The 18,848-nt window shown below is 44.2% G+C and overlaps 1 protein-coding gene across 4 annotated transcripts in view; it reads left to right on the forward strand.

The window, feature by feature from the left end:
* The first annotated feature begins 713 nt into the window (after positions 1–713).
* The window catches only part of RIC8A (RIC8 guanine nucleotide exchange factor A), an 83,834-nt gene continuing 65,699 nt past the window's right edge, over positions 714–18,848 (forward strand). Inside the window, exon 1 of one of the 4 annotated variants that reach the window (XM_040327511.1) lies at positions 714–913. In XM_040327511.1, coding sequence (XP_040183445.1) covers positions 830–913 — 84 coding nt within the window. In that variant the 5' untranslated portion in view covers positions 714–829. The remainder of the gene's footprint in view (positions 914–18,848) is intronic. The other 3 variants (XM_040327510.1, XM_040327512.1, XM_040327514.1) reach the window with 3 other exon arrangements.

Consider the following 18,848-nt stretch of genomic DNA (forward strand, 5'->3'; position numbering starts at 1 on the left):
ATAGGGCTGGGCGACATTTACGTTCACGTCGAAAGCATTGGCTTCTTGCGGGTTAATTTGGAGCATGCGCACCGGGATACTTTCACGGACGGCGCATGCGCCGTTCGTAAAAAGCGTCATTTACGTGGGGTCACATTAAATTTACATAACACACGCCCACATCTACCACATTTGAATTAGGCGGGCTTACGCCGGCCTATTTACGCTACGCCGCCGCAACTTTGGTTTGAGAATACGGCACTTGCCTGTCAAAGTTGCGGAGGCGTAACGTAAATAGGATACGTTACGCCCGCACAAAGATACGCGCATCTATAGTGTATAGTAAAAAAAAAAAACTGGACCGTGTGCGGCTAAAATGTCCGAGTTTGGCTAGAAGAACGCGGTTATGTGCAGTTTTTGGTGTGAATGTGCTCCTTTATACATCAACGTGCATGCATTTTCGATGCGTTGCAGTGGATTTTTTCCCCCAGTATAGTTTAGGACCCTCCATTAGTAACTTGTGTTTCTAAAACCCCGAATTCTCATCAGCTCCCCCTGCATAAGCCTGCTGTGCCCACACACATTCAGACCACACTGATTCCCCAGTAGGCTGCTGATGGCTGTTTTGTGGATTTGCATCATCCAGATAAAGCCCTTATAGGAATCAGCATGTTCTGTCCGCTCTCATTCCAGACACGTTGCCTGCGATGTGATCTCCAGCCCTGGAGTCCCGGACAGGCCCCGCCCCCCCCGGTGATGTCACCGTGTCAGTGGAGAGCAGAAGGAAGAGCAGCCTGGCTGGGTCCACTTCCTGCTGAAGCAGTCAGAGTGCAGCTCACCCTGTGCCAGTATGGAGCTGGATGGCATCCTAGAGCAGCTGGAGAGCGGGGAGCAGGAGCTGGTGCAGAAGGCTCTGACCCAGTATAACAAGGAGGTAAGGATGGACATGACAGCTCTGCTCACTAACCCTGGAAGAGAAGAGGAGAGGGGGAGGGGATGGCATGCATGAGTAGATATGAAGCCTCTGCTGATGAGTGACACTCTGTATGGATGGATGTGGGTGTTGGGATTTGCATTTGCTCTGTATTGTTGTTGTTCTTCAGTTGTCTCACTGACATTGTGGCTGCTGTGCATCATGGTAGAGGGAGAAAACCTTCCAAAACAGAGGAAATAAAGCAGATCCAACCCCAGGAAGAAAACATTCTAGTGGTGAGGCTCACTGGTTCTGAGATGTGCTGGATGCACTAATATTTATATATATATATGTGTATGTGTGTGTGTGTATGTATGTGTATATATATATATATATATATATATATATATATATATATATATATATATATATATATATATAATATTTTTTACACTTTTATTTTATTTTAGCCTGATAAACCTTACCTGGAATTATTGCGCTTGATCTGGCGTCCATGGCAATCACGTTTGTGTTGCGCTCATTGTTTGTGTATACAGGTGCACTTGCCACATGTATTTATGTGCATTTACTTGGGGGGGCGGGGCACTGTAAAAAATGTTTTTAATAAAATCTTTGTTACTGTTTTTTAATGTATATTTTTATTTTCTAGAATATAATAATTAGCATAATGTTTTGTCTGTGTGTGAGAGATATATTAGTTTTTTCATTCTATATAGTAAGTGTATGTGTTATTATTATTATTATTATTATTATTATTATTATTATTATTATTATTTATTATTAATAAAATATATATATATATATATATTATTTTTTATGTTTTTATTTAAAGTCAGCAGCTACAAAAAGTGTAGCTGCTGGCTTTTAATAAACACGCACTCACCTGTTCCACGGTCCAGCAACGCGCCAGCCAGGGCTCAGCTCCTCTGACCCCCCCCCCCCTTTTCGGCTGGCATCTTCATTACTAGTGTGGGCACCCGGTCGTGACAGCTTTCAGCTTCACGGCCGGGCATTCACTGCGCATGCGCGAGCTGTGCTCTGTGAGTGGTCAGATGATCGCCTGGGACCTGTCACGTGTCCCAGGCGATCGCCTACAGGGAGGGGCCGCTGTAGGCGATATGACGTATCGCCTAAACTGTCCCTGGGCGGAAGGAGGAAGTGGGACAGGAAGTCCCACTTCTACTAAAGCCCCCCCCCCCCCAAAAAAAAATGACATGCCATATGTGGCATGTAAGGGGGCAAGGAGTGGTTTAACCACTTCAGCCCAGGACCATATTGCTGGTCAATGACCAGGCCACTTTTTGCGATTCGGCACTGCGTCGCTTTAACTGACAATTGCGCGGTCGTGCGACGTGGCTCCCAAACAAAATTGGCGTCCTTTTTTTCCCACAAATAGAGCTTTCTTTTGGTGATATTTGATCACCTCTGCGGTTTTTATTTTTTGCGCTATGAACAAAAATAGAGCGACAATTTTGAAGAAAAAAAAATATTTTTTACTTTTTGCTATAATAAATATCCCCCAAAAAAATATATAAAAAAAAAAAATATTTTTTTCCTCAGTTTAGGCCGATAAGTATTCTTCTACATATTTTTCGTAAAAGAAATCGCAATAAGCGTTTATTGATTGATTTACACAAAAGTTATAGCGTTTACAAAATAGGGGGTAGTTTTATGGCATTTTTATTAATTTTTTTTTTTTTTACTAGTAATGGCGGCGATCAGCGGTTTATTTTATTTTTTTTCGGTACTGCGATATTATGGCGGACACTTTTGACACATTTTTGGGACCATTGGCATTTTTATAGCGATCAGTGCTAAAAAAATGCATTGGATTACTATAAAAATGCCACTGGCAGGGAAGGGGTTAACACTAGGGAGCAGGGAAGGGGTTAAGTATGTTCCCTGGGTGTGTTCTAACTGTGGGGGGGGGGGTGGACTCACTAGGGGAAATGACTGATCGCTGTTCATACATTGTATGAACAGACGGTCAGGCATTTCTTCCCTGATAGGACCGGGAGCTGTATGTTTACACACAGCTCCCGGTCCCCGCTCTGTAACAAGTGATCGCGGGTGCCCGGCAGCCGAGGGGGGCGCGTGCCCCTATTGGCTGCTCGGTGAGATGACGTATAGCTACAGTTATACGGCGGCTGGTCGGCAAGCAGTTAATTGGCACTAAACAATATCCTTACAATCTCTTTTAAATCTACCAAAAACGACATAATATGGGGGATCTGTGTGATGGTTTAGGTAGGTACTTGTATTGCATAGTTTTGGTAAATAAAAAGTTGATTGTACAAAATAGATTAATGTGAGCTTTAGTGCTGGTTCACACTACTGCGACTTGGGTCGCCCGACATGAGAAATACGATTAAAGTGAATGGGAGCCGTCTTAATGTACACTACTGATGTCGCTCCGACTTCAGAAAAGGTTCCTGTACTACTTCAAGGCGACTTGTGCCCATAGATTTCAATGGAAATTGCCTCCAAAGTCTGATCACCATCTTAAGTGAAGCAACTTTACAGGAAGAGAAAATAGTTTACTCAGGCAAACTCCTCCCACAGAGCTGATTATTCTGTGATTGGCCAAATTCACCTGTCCTGGAGGCAACTTTAAGTCGTGCTGAAGTTGCCTTGCAAAGTCGCGAGTTGCCCCTGTGTGAACCGGCTCTTAAGTGATTGTAAGTCTAGTTTTAAACAAAAAAACATGTTATACTTGCCTCCTCCTGTACAGTTTGGTTTTTGCACAGAGCAGCCCAGATCCTCCTCTTCTCAGGTCCCTCTAAGGTGCTCCTGCTCATGGCCCCTCCCCTCCTGTTCAGTGCAACCGAGCCAAGTCACAGCTTTCTGGGTCCACTCAGGCACTGAGCCCTGGCCCTGCCCCCACTCTCTTCTGATTGGCTAACTAACTTTGACAGCCAATGGCGCCCCTGCTGTGTCTCAGCCAATCAGGAGGAGAGTCCTGGATGGCTAAGACACTCGTGGACATCGCTGGAGAGAGATGGGGCTCAGGTAAGTAATTAGGGGTTGCTGGGGAGGCTGCTACACACAGGTTTTTGATCCTAATGCATAAAATGCATTAAGATCAAAACCCTTCTTGCCTTTTAAGTCTCCAAAATAAAAAAAATTATATTTTCTATTTTCTGTTCTAAAATACATCCAATAAAACATCAAAATGTATTCTGCTACAGTGAGGGAAGAAAGTATTTGATCCCCTGCTGATTTTGTACATTTGCCCACTGACAAATTATCATGGGGTCATAGGCAGCAATCCTCCTCCTCCTCCCAACACGGTGAGTTGAGTTGATGCCAAACAGCTTGATTTTTGGTCTCTTCTGACCACAGCACTTTCATCCAGTTCCCAGAATCATTCAGATGTTCATTAGCAAACATCAGACGGGCTGTACATGTGCTTTCTCGAGCAGGGGGACCTTGCAGGCACTGCGGGATTTCAGTCATTCACGGCGTAATGTGTTACCAATTTGTTTTCTTGGTAAATATTGTCCCAGCTATCTTGAGACCATTGACAAGATCCTCCCGTGTAGTTCTGAGCTGATTCCTCACCATTCTCATGATCATTGAAACTCCATGAGGTGAGATCTTCCATGGAGCCCCAGACCGAGGGGGATTGACAGTTATTCTGTGTTTCTTCCATTTGTGAATAATCGCACCAACTGTTATCACCATCTCACCAAGCTACTTGGCGATGGTCTTGTAGCCCATTCCAGCCTTGTGTAGGTCTCCAAACTTGTCCCTGACATCCTTGGACAGCTCTTTGGTCTTGGCCACGGTGGAGAGATTGGAATCTGTTTCTTTGGACAAGTGTCTTTTTATACAGGTAACAAGCTGAGATTAGGAGCACTCCCGTTAGAGTGCTCCTAATGTCAGCTCAAACTTGTCCCACGATTTGTGATGGCAAAGTAGCATGGCAAGTCGTTCCCCATGATTTCCAATGAAAAACATTCATATTAGTATGACTTCCAAGTCGTTTCGACTTCAAAGTAGTCCCTGCACTACTTTGCACTACTACCTGCACTACTTTGGTCCAATTTTGATGCCAGTTACACAGGCATTCCCTGAAATTGAAGTCGCAGTAGTGTGAAAGGGGCCTAAAGAGGACACCTGGGAGCTAAAAAGAAATCTTGCTGATAGGGGATACATTTTTTCTCTCACTGTACATGTCTTTGCAAAAAAAAGATTCCCAATAACACTGCGTTTTATGGGGACACTATACTATTGTGGACACTACCGTGTTTCCCCGAAAATAAGCCCGGGTCTTATATTAATTATGCAAACATTAGATACAGTAGGGCTTATTTTCGGGGTAGGTCTTACCATGTAATGTGCTGTCTTCTATCCCCTCTCCCTCCCTGCCTGTCAGGAATCCGCAGTGTGAACTGAGTTAAAATGCTTGTAAAATCCTATAATCCACCCTATTGCAGTAGGGGTGCAACGGATCGTCACCGATCCGTGATCCGAACGGGCCACCCCGTTCGGATCGGCACACCCCGCGATCCGCGGAGCGCTCCGGAGCCTAGGCCTAGGAAAGTCCCCGGCTTCGGCCTAGCTCCAGAGCGGCGGCCATCTTGCTCCACCCAGTCTGCTTGCCAGAGCCCAGCGTGACACGCCTCCCCGGGGAGGCGTGTCACGCTGTGCACTGGGCTCTGGCAAGCCGACATGGAGAGGGAATATTAGCAGAGAAGCACTGGTGTGAGAGGAGGGGGGGGGGGGGGGAAGAGCACATTTCAGGGGTGGATTAAAGAGGAAGCAGGTGAGGCGGTTTGGGACTTGTTAAAAGTACAATCTTGATGTTTTTACATATTTTATATATATATATCTATCTATCTGTAAAAACATCAAGATTGTACTTTTAACAAGTCCCAAACAGCCTCACCTGCTTCCTCTTTAATCCACCCCTGAAATGTATGTGTGTGTGTATATATATATATAATAATATTTTTTTTTTTTTTTGGACCAATGAAAACACCCTTTTTTTTTTTTTGCGCTGATCCGAAAATGATCCGATCCGTGACTCCTGATCCGAGGATCGATCCGATCCGTGAGTTTTTTGATCCGTTGCACCCCTATATTACAGTATTATATAATGTACAATGTGTGTGTTTCTGTAATATAATTGTGTCAAATACCTTCTTTATAGAGTCGCTCTGTGCTTCTGTTACCCGCCGGAGCTCTCTTCCCCCGCAATTATATTACAGAAAAACACACATTGTACATTATATACTACTGTAATAGAGTGGATTATAGGATTTTACAAGCATTTTTAACTAGGGCTTATTTTCAGGGTAGGGCTTATATTGTAGCCCTCCTGGAAAATAACGCTAGGTCTTATTTTCAGGGTAGGTCTTATTTTTTGAGGAAACAGGGTAGTATAGTTCTGACCATGACCAGGAAAGAGACCTGGACAGGCACTATACTAGTAATGGCGGTGATCAGTGACTTGTAGTGTGACACTATACTGTGTTTTTATTTTTTGGAATTTGGCGCCAAACTCCGTCCCCGTGCGTAGCAACGCTCACAGGGAGTGGAGCTTGGCACTGTGAATCGAGCGAGACACAGCGGGGAGACATCGCAGGATCCTGGGGACAAGGTAAGTATAGTGCACCAGGATCCTGCAATGCAATCCAGAGTGTGGCTCGGGGTTACCGCTAATGGTACTGAAATTCCACCCCGAGCCACACTTGGGAATACCGCTATGAAGGTATATACTTTAGGTTACTGCATCTCAGGGTAGCTTTACCTATACATAAGAATTGAAGATGGTTTGATATTTGCAGTGCTTTACATATCGTATATTACATCTAAGGCTGCAAGTAACGATTATTTTCATAATCGATTCGTTGGCCGGTTATTGTTTCGGTTAAACGATTATTCGGTTAATAACCTAAAAAAAAAAAAGTAATTTTGCTGCGATTTGCATTTAAAAAAAGTTTTGGGGCCAATTTGTTGTTGGGCAGATTAAAAAACACAAATTGCCGCAAAAAACGCATTACATGCTTGTATGCAGCTTCTCCATTGAAGTATATTGAACCAAAAAAACAAAATGGCATAGTTTTGTGTTTTTAACCACTTAGCCCCCGGACCATATTGCTGGTCAAAGACCAGAGCACTTTTTGCGATTCGGCACTGCGTCGCTTTAACGGACAATTGCGCGGTCGTGCGACGTGGCTCCCAAACAATATTGGCGTCCTTTTTTTCCCCACAAATAGAGCTTTCTTTTGGTGGTATTTGATCACCTCTGCGGTTTTTAGTTTTTGCGCTATAAACAAATTCGGCACATTTCTTTGTGCTGAAAATGCCCCCCTCGACTTATACGCGAGTCACCTTTTTGCGCCTGATCTCCCGGGTACCTCTTCCATAGACTCCCATGTTAAACAGTAATTTCTCCGGTGAATTTTGGGGACCCGGTACCGGACGGTCATAGGTTCCCTGGATCGGGAACTTGCCACACATATAGCCCAATTTCTCATCTACAAGTGTGCAAAGTTGGTTGTCTGGGGGACCTACGGCTGGGGAGCATGATTTATTTTATTTTTTTCAAAGCCGGGCACCCCTTTCATAGACTTCCATGTTAAACGTCAGTCTAGGCATGGGCACAGTGAGGCAAAGTGAGGCATGCAGATGGACACCCTAGGCTTATACTCGAGTCAATACGTTTTCCCAGTTTTTGTGGTAAAATATTCGGCTTGTACTCGAGTATATACGGTAACTTCATAATCAATTAGTTGTTTCGGCCTAATTACATCAGTCCCTGTGCAGGTGCCTATCTTGCATACATGCGCACAGATACTAAGGCCATTATAGAGAGGAGCCAATTGACCTACCAGCATGTCTTTTGAGTGTAGGAGGAAACTGGAGTACCACACAAGCACGAGGAGAATATGCAAACTCCATGTGTCCTGGTTGATATTCGAACTGAAGATTCTGAACACTTTGGACTGCTAGCTGATTGTATACATTTGCAAAGATTAGGGGCTAGATTCAGAAAGAATTTATGTCGGCGTATCTATTGATACGCTGGCGCAGCTTTGAATTTACGCGGCGTATCTTCTTTCTGTATTCAGAAAGCAAGATACGCCAAAATTTTGGCTAAGATCCGACTGGCGTAAGTCTCTTACGCCGTCGTATCTTAGTTGCATATTTACGCTGGCCGCTAGGTGGCGCTTCCGTCGATTTCCGCGAGGAATATGCTAATTAGGTAGATACGCTGATTCAGAAACGTATGTCCGCACGCCGCATTTTTTTACGTCGTTTACGTTAGGCTTTTTCCGTCGTAAAGTTACCCCTGCTATATGAGGCGTATCCTATGTTAAGTATGGACGAATTTTCCGTCGATTACGTCGTTTGCGTAAGTCGTTCGCGAATAGGGCTGTACGTAAGTTACGTTCACGTCTAAAGCATTGACGATTTGTTACGTAATTTCGAGCATGCGCACTGGGATTCTTTCACGGACGGCGCATGCGCCGTTCGTAAACGTCAAATACGTGGGGTCGCAAGTAATTTGGATTAAACACGCCCACATCATCCACATTTGAATTAGGCGGCTTACGCCGGACAACATACGCTACGCAGCCGTAACTTAGGGCGCAAGTTCTTTATGAATACGGAACTTGCACCCTAAGTTGCGGTGTAACGTATCTCAGATACGTTACGCCCGCACAAAGTTACGGCGGGCTATCTGAATCTAGCCCTAGATCTTTACTAGATGAATACTAGACTGGACTGGTTGGAAAAGTTTGTTGGGTAATCATCCAACTAGGACAGTGTATTGCGATAAATACATGTTACGTCCAATTGTTTGTTATGATGCTGGTAGATAATGCAGCAGTGACAGCTAGTTGAAACAAGGAGTAGCTTTTTTGACAATCATAAATATCAACTGCACTCCAATTGGCTCTTCTTGCAGTGTTTTTAATAAACGGCGAATTGACTAGTTTCAGTGATGTCTCCAACCCAAAACCAACATCCCTTGATGGCGTTTCACCACTCCAGGGAACCTGTGAGGATGAAAAAAGGGGACTGCCATTGTTCACTTAGTACATAAAGCTGTGTGGGTTCCATGCAGGCTTTCATCCAGTGTTGAAGGTAGCTATTGTTCAACCTCTTAAACTGATGCCAAGCCTGAGGTGTATACATCATTATGTTTAATGCTGCGGAGGTGCTCTCTGCTCCAAAACTAGCACCACCTCTGCGATTAGAGCAATGGCAGCCTCCGGAAGTATTTGAGCTTTGTTTGTGACATTGTATCTATCTTGACAGTTGATCTATAAAGTTTAACCACTTTTTCTGGCAATTTTTAAATCGTGTGTGTGTGTTGTGTTTTTTTTTTTTTTTTTGCTTGGACCCCCCAAACATATTATTATTATTATTATTATTATTATTATTATTATTATTTTTTTGTGGTAAAGACCTTAGGGAATAAAATAGCGATCATTGCAAAGACTCAATACCTTCATGTGATGGTGTTGAGTTCTTGCAGGCGCGCTCCTGTATGTCCGCCGGCTGTATCACTCGGCCCCGCCCCGCCATTGGATGTGACATTTTAATCCATCCGCTGTAACCAATCAACGGCCAGGCTGAGCGGCGAAAAGGATGTCGGGGGCGAGCGCGGGACTTTCGTGGGGTAAGGTAAGTATAACAGGGGGGCTGGTATTGTCGGATGTCGTTTTCACCTTTTAATGCATAGAATTGTCGCACTTTAAAATTGAGCAAGCTCTTGGAATGGCGTCAAACTACGGTACTTAAAAAATCTCCATAGGCCAGGGTTTGACAAATTTGCTTGGAATCTAGGAGCCAGCTAAAAAAGTTAGGTGCCAGAAAACGCGCCCGTCCCGACGAGCTTGCGCGCAGAAGCGAACACATACGTGAGCAGCACCCGCATATGTAAACAGTGTTCAAACCACACATGTGAGGCATCTCCGCGATTGGTAGAGCGAGAGCAATAATTCTAGCCCTAGACCTCTTCTGTAACTCAAAACATGCAAACTGTAGATTTTTTTAAACGTTGCTTATGAAGATTTTAAAGGGTAAAAGTTTGTCGGCATTCCACAAGTGGACGCAATTTTGAAGCATGACATGTTGGGTATGAATTTACTCGGCGTAACATTATCTTTCATAATATTAAAAAAAATGGGGATAACTTTACTGTTGTCTTATTTTTTAATTAAAAAAAGTGTAATTTTTTCCCAAAAAAGTGCGCTTGTAAGACCGCTGCGCAAATACGGCGTGACAGAAAGTATTGCAATGTTTGCCATTTTATTCTCTAGGGTGTTAGGATAAAAAATATATATCATGTTTGGGGGTTCTAATTAGAGGGAAGAAGATGGCAGTGAAAAATAGTGAAAAATTACATTAGAATTGCTGTGTAACTTGTAATGCTTAACTTGTAATACCAACGGCCACCACTAGATGGCGTCAGCTCACACATCTGGTGGTAATAACTTGCAATACCAACGGCTCACCACCAGATGGCGCCAGCTCACAAAAAATGTTTTTTGTTTTTTTTGCCCACCTTCCAAGCCAAGTCGCCAGGACACCATTTCTAGTCGCCATGGCGACCTGGCGCCCAGGATTTGTCGAGCCCTGCCATAGGCGATGCTTTAAAGGCGTTGTAAACTATTGAATTTTTTCACCTTTAATGCTTCCTATGCATTAAGGTGGAAAAACTCCTTACAGTGTCCAGCCCCCCCCCCGTTTTACTTACCTGAGCCCCAAATTTCAGTGGGCGCGATCCTGCTTCGCTATTTCTCAAGTCTTTTCGTCTCTTGATTGGCTCCTGCTGCTGTCAATGACTCGGCCGCCGGCCACACTCAGCATACACACAGATCCACGTCCTGTCAGGTGAGAGGCGACCGATGGTGTGTTCCCAGTACAGAGGAACACTGATCGTTCCCCTCCCCCTACAGTTAGAATCACTCCCTAGGTAACACAAATAACCCCTTGATCGCCCCCTAGTGTTAACCTCTTCCCTGCCATTGACATTTACACCAGTAATCAGTGCATTTTTATAGCACCGATTGATGTATAAATGTGACTGGTCCCAAAATAGTGTCAAAAGTGTCCGATATGTCCGTCGCAATATCAGTCACGAAAAAAATCGCAGATTGCTGCCATTACTAGTGGGGGAAAAAAAAACTTAATTTTCTATCCCCTATTTTGTAGACGCTATAACTTTTTCACAAACCAATCAATATACGCAAAAATATGTAGAAGAATACATATCGGCCTAAACTGAGGAAAAAAATAGTTTTTTAAAAAAATATATTTATTATAGCAAAAAGGAAGAAAATACTGTGTGTGTGTGTGTGTGTGTGTGTGTGTGTGTGTGTGTGTGTGTGTGTGTGTTTTTCTTTCAAACTTGTCACTTTTCTTTTGATTATAGCGCAAAAAATAAGAACCGCAGGTGATCAAATACCACCAAAAGAACGCTCCTATTTGTGGGGAAAAAATTTGGTACAGTGTTGCATGCCTCACGCAATTGTCATTCAAATTGTGACAGCGCTGAAAACAAAAAATTGGCCAGGGCAGGAAGGGGGTGAAGATGCTCGGTATTGAAGCGGTTAAAGGGGGGTGATTCTTTGCTATACCCATTGTATGTTTAAAATTAAAGACAGGTTCACTTTGGAAGAGCCGAGGTCCTTTTAATATGTATGTTCTTTAATGCCTTGGAGGCAACTGTGAATCCATAAATGTTGATCTGCTGCATAGGTTCTACAATTTTAGGTAGTATCTTTTATTTCAACTCAAATACGAGCTTAGGGCCAGATCCACGTAGCGTGGCGCATTGTTGCGTCCGGCGTAGCATATCTCTGATACACTACGCCGCCGTAACTTACAGCGTATTTTCCTTATCCTGAAAGAATTTGCGCCGTAAGTTACAGCGGCGTAGTGTAACTTCGGCGTAAGGGCGCGCAATTCAAATGGATGTGATGGGGGCGTGTTTTATGTCAATACGTCTTGACCCAACGTAAATTACATTTTTTTTTAACGGCGCATGCGCCGTCCGTGGGGGTATCCCAGTGCGCATGCTCGAAATTAACCCGCAACAAGCCAATGCTTACGACGTGAACGTCATTCTATGCAAAGCCCTATTTGCGAACGACTTACGCAAATAACGTAACATTTTCAAAATTTGACGCGGGAACGACGTCCATACTTAACATAGGATACGCCTCATATAGCAGGGGTAACTTTACGCCGGAAAAAGCCTAACGTAAACAACGTAAAAAAATGCGTCGGGCGGACAGACGTTTCTGAATCGGCGTATCTACCTAATTTGCATTCTCCTTGCGTAAATCGACGGAAGCGCCACCTAGCGGCCAACGTAAATATGCAACTAAGATACGACGGCGTAAGAGACTTACGCCAGTCGGATCTTAGCCTAATTCCGGCGCATCTTGTTTTCTGAATACAGAAAAAAGATACGCCGGAGCAACCTAGAAGTTACGTGGCGTATCAATAGATACGCCAGCGTAACTTCTTTATGAATCTACCCCCTGTATGTTTAAAATTAAAGACGGGGTTCACTTTGGAAGAGCCGAGATCCTCCTAATATGTATGTTCTTTAATGCCTTGGAAGCAATTGTTGATCTGCTGCATAGATACTACCTAAAATTGAAGAACCTTTAATTTCAACTCAAATACGAGCTTCGTTTTTCATTTTCCATTTCTTTGTCTGGAGGTGAATGTTTCCTACTAATTTAAAAGCAGACGAAACTGGCTAAGCTGACACATGAAATGGCGTTTTCCTATATGATTAATTGCCTTCCTATAACAAGGATGTCCTAGATAAGTGTGATAGGGGCATAGGAGCTGCTCATTAGAGGATACTAGGAGCCTTTAATACCATTTCAGCTTGGGGGGTTAAGTTCCCATCTGTCTTGCATTCCCCACCTAATTTTAGAATTTTCTCAGCCTTTATTAAAAGAACAATTAGGAATTGTTCCTTTTGAGATATTATAGCTTTGCCTGCCTAGCTCATTTTCCATTTAATGTATTTTTAGACATTGGCCCTTACCCTGAGAACAGAAAGCCAAGATGTAATGAAACAAATACTTTCAGTGTTAAAGATAATATTTGCTACATTCTGTCTTTTTTGTACTCTTTGGAAGCAAAGCTAACAATTAAAGGGGTTGTAAAGGTACAATTTTTTTTTTTCCTAAATAGCTTCCTTTACCTTAGTGCAGTCCTCCTTCACTTACCTCATCCTTCGTTTTTGCTTTTAAATGTCCTTATTTCTTCTGAGAAATCCTCACTTCCTGTTCTTCTGTCTCTAACTACACATAGTAATGCAAGGCTTTCTCCCTGGTGTGGAGTGTCATGCTCGCCCCCTCCCTTGGACTACAGGAGAGTCAGGACGCCCACTAACACACAGCTCCTTTCTCTATCTGCAACGTAGAGAGCGTCCCGACTCTCCGTAGTCCAAGGGTGGGGGCGAGCACGACACTCCACACCAGGAAGAAAGCCTTGCATTACTGTGTGGAGTTAGACAGAAAAACAGGAAGTGAAGAAATAAGGACATTTAAAAGAAAAAATCGAAGGAGGGCATGTGGCCTGGTACGGTTCAGGAGGGGGGGTCACTCTCTCGCCACCCCCTCTTTTTCTTGCGGCCTGCCAGGTTGCGTGCTTGGATAAGGGGTCTGGTGTGGATTTTTGGGGGAACTCTGCGCCATTTTTAATTTTTTTTTATTTGGGGTGGAGTTTCCCTTAAAATCCACACCAGACCTGAAGTGACGTGGGGTTCCCCCTTAATATCCATACCAGAACTGAAGGGTCTGGAATGGATATTTGGGGGGGAACCCCACCTCCATTTTTTTTTTTTTTTTTTAATTTGACGTGGGGTTCCCCTTAATATCCATACCAGACCTGAAGGGCCTGGTAATTGAATTTGGGGGGACCCCCATGCTTTTTTTTTTTTTTTTTTTATATGGAAGACTTTTCACTGAATTGCCGGGAGCCGACATTTCATTATAGCCGTGAGTGATTTTTAAATGACTTGTTTTTTCCTTCAGAAATTACACTTTGTGCAGGGACAGTTCTAAGCACAGGAAACAAGCGCTACTTCCCAGGCATACTTTACACACCCCCCAGGTACAACATTTAAAGGAATATTTCACTTTTATTGTTTCACTTTAAGCATTATTAAAATCGCTGCTCCCAAAAAAAGTCAGTTTTTAATACTTTTTTTGCATTGATGCATGTCTTCTGGGGCAAGATCCAGATCCCCAAACACTTTTTAGGGCAATAACTTGCATATTGGCCTTTGAAAATTAGCACTTTAGATTTCTCCCATAGATTTTCAGAGGGTGTAACGCGTCTTTTTGAATTTGCCGCGAACACCCCAAATTGTTTGCTGAACAGGCAATGTTCGAGTTGAACATGAGTTTGACTCGAACTCGAAGCTCATCCCTAGTCCACAGCTGGTTAAAAACCCTTCAGGTACAGAAAAATAATGTAGACTGAGCGGTGTCGGACCTGTCCATTTTTTTTTGATAAACTATTCAACTTGTCAGCAATTCTATTCTCCGCCTCATAGACACTAATCATTCTGTAATTTCAAGTGAGATCTAGGAGAGCGAATTACTCTCCTTTTGGATAACACAAGTGGCGCGGATAAAACATCGGACACCTTTAGATATCTCACATGATCGGCAGGTATTTTTTTGTACTTCACACACAGATATACCTAAATGCTTTTAGTGGTAATACATTCCTTTTGGAATTCAGATGTAGGCACGTGTATAAGCTTTACTAACCCAAACTCCCCATAGTAACCAAGAACGTCTAGTTAAAGAAAACAAGTGGCTATAATGTTGGAGGCACGAAGCCACGGTTTATACCATGTTTTAGTTCCAGAGACAATCTTTCTATTTCCCTGGTTACATTATAGGGTTTCCTCCTGTCTCTCTAAATGATCAGCTGGTAGAGGGAGTCATCAAGGCTAAGCAAAAGGATTGTGTAACGGGCAACTAGACTTGTTGATGGTCCTCGGGAATACAGTAGTGTCCCTGACAGCTTAGCCAAGGAGGAAGTGTCTGGATGATGCTGGCCATCATCCAGACTGGAAATGCATGCAAACTTCAGGAGGAACCTGTGATTCACATAGTCCCTTGGAAGAAAAGGCACTTTTGGGACTAAGGGTTTAGGGCAGGGGGGTCAAACTCAATTTCAGCGTAGGCCGCATCAGCATTATGATTGCCCTCAAAAGGGCCGGTTGTATCTGTAAGATTAAATGTCCAGCACATTCCCCTCCCCTTTACATTAGATGCCAAGAGCCACCCCACCATCAGAAGTAAGGGTCTGGAGAAGGACCAGAGCTAGTATCACCCCCCCCCCCCCTCCACCAACTATGATCCCCCCTCCACTAAGTCCAGACCCCCCTCCTGCAGAATAGATCCCCTCACTAAGTACAGACACCGTCATTGCAGACCCCCATCTATCAGTGTAGACCCCACTCCATCAGTGTACACCTTCTTTAGTGCAGATCCCCCCCATCAATGTAGACTCCCCCCACAGTGCACCTGCCCTCAGTGTAGACCCCCCCTCTCCATCAGTGCAGCCCCCCATCATTGCAGATCCCCCCTCCATCAGTGTACACCCCCCTCAGTGCAGATCCCCTCCATCAATGTAGACCCCCCTCAGTGCAGCCCCCCTCTCCATCAGTGTAGGCCCCCACCGTGCAGACCCCCACTCAGTGCACCCTGCCCTCAGTGCAGACCCCCCTCTTACCTCCCATAGCACCCCCCAGCACATGTCTATTTGGACTACATTTAAAAAATTACAGACCTCAGAACAGCGCGGGATGGAGCAGGAAGAGAGCGGCATAGCAGTGGCTGACACGGTGGGAGGAACGAGTAGCCAGCAGAGTGAAGTCCAGCTGGGGATCCTCGGCGGTCTGTCATCCCCACTGCTGCTGTCGCCCTGCCCCAAGGTATTGCGGGAAGCGAAGCGGGAAGCGGGAAGCGACTAAAGAACATCCGGGACCCGGATTCGGTGGATAGGCACAGCGTAGTGTGTCCCTCGGACCCCCTCCTCCGTAAACAGAGAGGAAAGGGAGGCGGCTTCTGTCCGCTCCGCTGTGTGCTGTGTAGGGGCGAGGACTGTGCGACGAGTAGTGTTAGCGAGCGGTGGCGCTGCCCACAGGTGTCACCCGGTGTGGCCCACACCCAACTCCTGGCAACGGCACTGACCCTCTTGTCCCGTGCTCATCCCCTCTCAGACAGTCATAGGAGCAGGGCGCTCTGGCGCTGGGAAACCACCGAATCCGGGTCCCAGATGTTCTTGAGTCGCTTCCCACAATACCTTGGCGCACGGCGACAGCAGCAGTGGGGATGACAGACCGCCGAGGATCCCTAGCTGGACTTCACTCTGCTGGCCACTCATTCCTCCCGCCGTGTCAGCCGCTGCTGTGCCGCTCTCTTCCTGCTCCATCCCCGCTTCCACCACTAATCATGTTCACGGCCAAGACCCCGCAACCCGCCCTGTAGCAGAGGCACCTGTCGCTGATCAAAGCCCAGGCACCAGGGTGAAATTTCTAGTCGCAATGGCGACCTGGCGCCTGAGATTTGTCGAGCCCTGATATATATACAGTACACACCTTCTCATTCAAAGAGTTTTCTTTATTTTCATGACTATGAAAATTGTAGATTCACACTGAAGGCATCACAACTATGAATTGACACATGTGAAACAACTGAAAATATATTTCATATTCTAGGTTCTTCAAAGTAGCCACCTTTTGCTTTGATTACTGCTTTGCACACTCTTGGCATTCTCAAGAGGTAGTCACCTGGCGCAGCACCCCATCACTCTCCTTCTTGGTCAAATAGCCCTTAGACAGCCTGGAGGTGTGTTTGGGGTCATTGTCCTGTTGAAAAATAAATGATGGTCCAACTAAACGCACAACGGATGGAATAGCATGCTGCTGCAAGATGCTGTGGTAGCCATGCTGGTTCAGTATGCCTTACATTTTGATTAAATCCCCAACAGTGTCACCAGCAAAGCACCATCACACCTCCTCCTCCATGCTTCACGGTGGGAACCAGGCATGTAGTCCATCCGTTCACCTTTTCTGCGTCGCACAAAAACACGGGGGTTGGAATTAAAGATCTCAAGTTTGGACTCATCAGACCAAAGCACAGATTTCCACTGGTCTAATGTCCATTCCTTGTGTTCTTTAGCCCAAACAAGTCTCTTCTGCTTGTTGCTTTTCTTTAGCAGTGGTTTCCTAGCAGATATTCTACCATGAAGGCCTGATTCACACAGTCTCCTCTTACCAGTTCTAGAGACGTGTCTGCTGCAAAAGGTGGCTACTTTGAAGATCCTAGAATATGAAATATATTTTCAGTTGTTTCACACTTTTTTGTTATGTATAATTCCACATGTGTTAATTCATAGTTTTGATGCCTTCAGTGTGAATCTACAATTTTCATAGTCATGAAAATAAAGAAAACTCTTTGAATGAGAAGGTGTGTCCAAACTTTTGGTCTGTACTGTGTGTGTATACATATGTGTATGTGTATATGTGTATATATATAAATATATATTTCTGGGAGATCGCAAACAGGCACTTTCCTGAAGAGTAAACCCTGCATGTGCGTGGGAGTCGACACTTACGGCATGATGACATTCAGCAACGGCACGCTCAGTGCGCCAGCACCATTGTCTACAGCGCGCATGCGCCATAGACATCAGTACATTTTTTTTATTGCAAATATCTTCTAAACCGTGTAGGTCTAGGAGATATTGCAAGCACCTACAGGTAAGCCTTAATCTAAGCTTACCTGTAGGTGAAAGTTCTCCGAGAGGATTTACAACCACTTTAAAAATTTGGCGGATGCCAGGTTTTATTTACAAGAGGTTTGCAGGTAAAAATAAACAAAACAGTAAATTAAGTTCTCGCCGGCGCTAAACTAAACAAATGGTTTCCTCTCTATACAGTGCGAGGCTGGTCCCCGTCACCCACAAAACATGCGCTAAAGCAAACCTTTTCTTTTAATCCACTCCGACAGAGCTCTTACTCAGGTTCCCTCCTGTGTTCTCTTCCTGGATCTTTTAAAATCCAGCTGACTGTAGACTCCAGTGGACCCAAACATCCGGACCGGAACCAGCCCCAGAGGTTGTAAAACCCGTCTGGATTCGGGTTCAGTCCCTTACAATGGAACGAATGTCGTGTATCTCCCCTCGCATACCTTTTTTATTTTTTTTTTATTTTTTTTTATATATATATATATATATATATATATATATATATATATATATATATATATATATATATATATATATATATATATATATATATATATATATATATATATATATATATATATATATATATATATATAATATATATATACACACACACACTGTGGTTCCCGCGTTGAATATATATACTGTGTGTGTGTGTGTGTGTGTGTGTGTGTGTATATATAATATATATATATATATATATATTATACACTGTATGTATAAAATATATTCTTGGCACAGATTATCTATTGGATTTAGGTCTGGACTTTGACTGGGCCATTCTAACACATGAATATGCTTTTGATCTAACATTTCATTGTAGCTCTGGCTGTATGATTAGGGCCGTTGTATTGCTGGAAGGTGAACCTCTGCCTCAAGTCTTTTGCAGGTTCTTTTAAGATTGCCCGAATTTGGCTCCATCCATTTTCCCAGCATCCCAGCTTCCCTGTCCTTGCTGATGTGGTGTGTTCAGGGTGATGTGCAGTGCTAGTTTTCTGCCACACATATAGCTAGATTCAAGTAGAGCGCCTTAACTTTGCGGCGGCGGAGAAGCATAAATCGGGCGGGCGTAAGGGCGCCTAATTCAAATTCGGCTGAGGGGGTGTGTTTTATGTTAATGGGGTGTGATTTGACATGCACCGTCCGTGTACATATCCCAGTGTGCATTGCGGCA

The sequence above is a fragment of the Rana temporaria genome, chromosome 10 (assembly GCF_905171775.1).
Source record: "Rana temporaria chromosome 10, aRanTem1.1, whole genome shotgun sequence".
In the NCBI taxonomy this organism is placed as follows: Eukaryota; Metazoa; Chordata; class Amphibia; order Anura; family Ranidae; genus Rana; species Rana temporaria.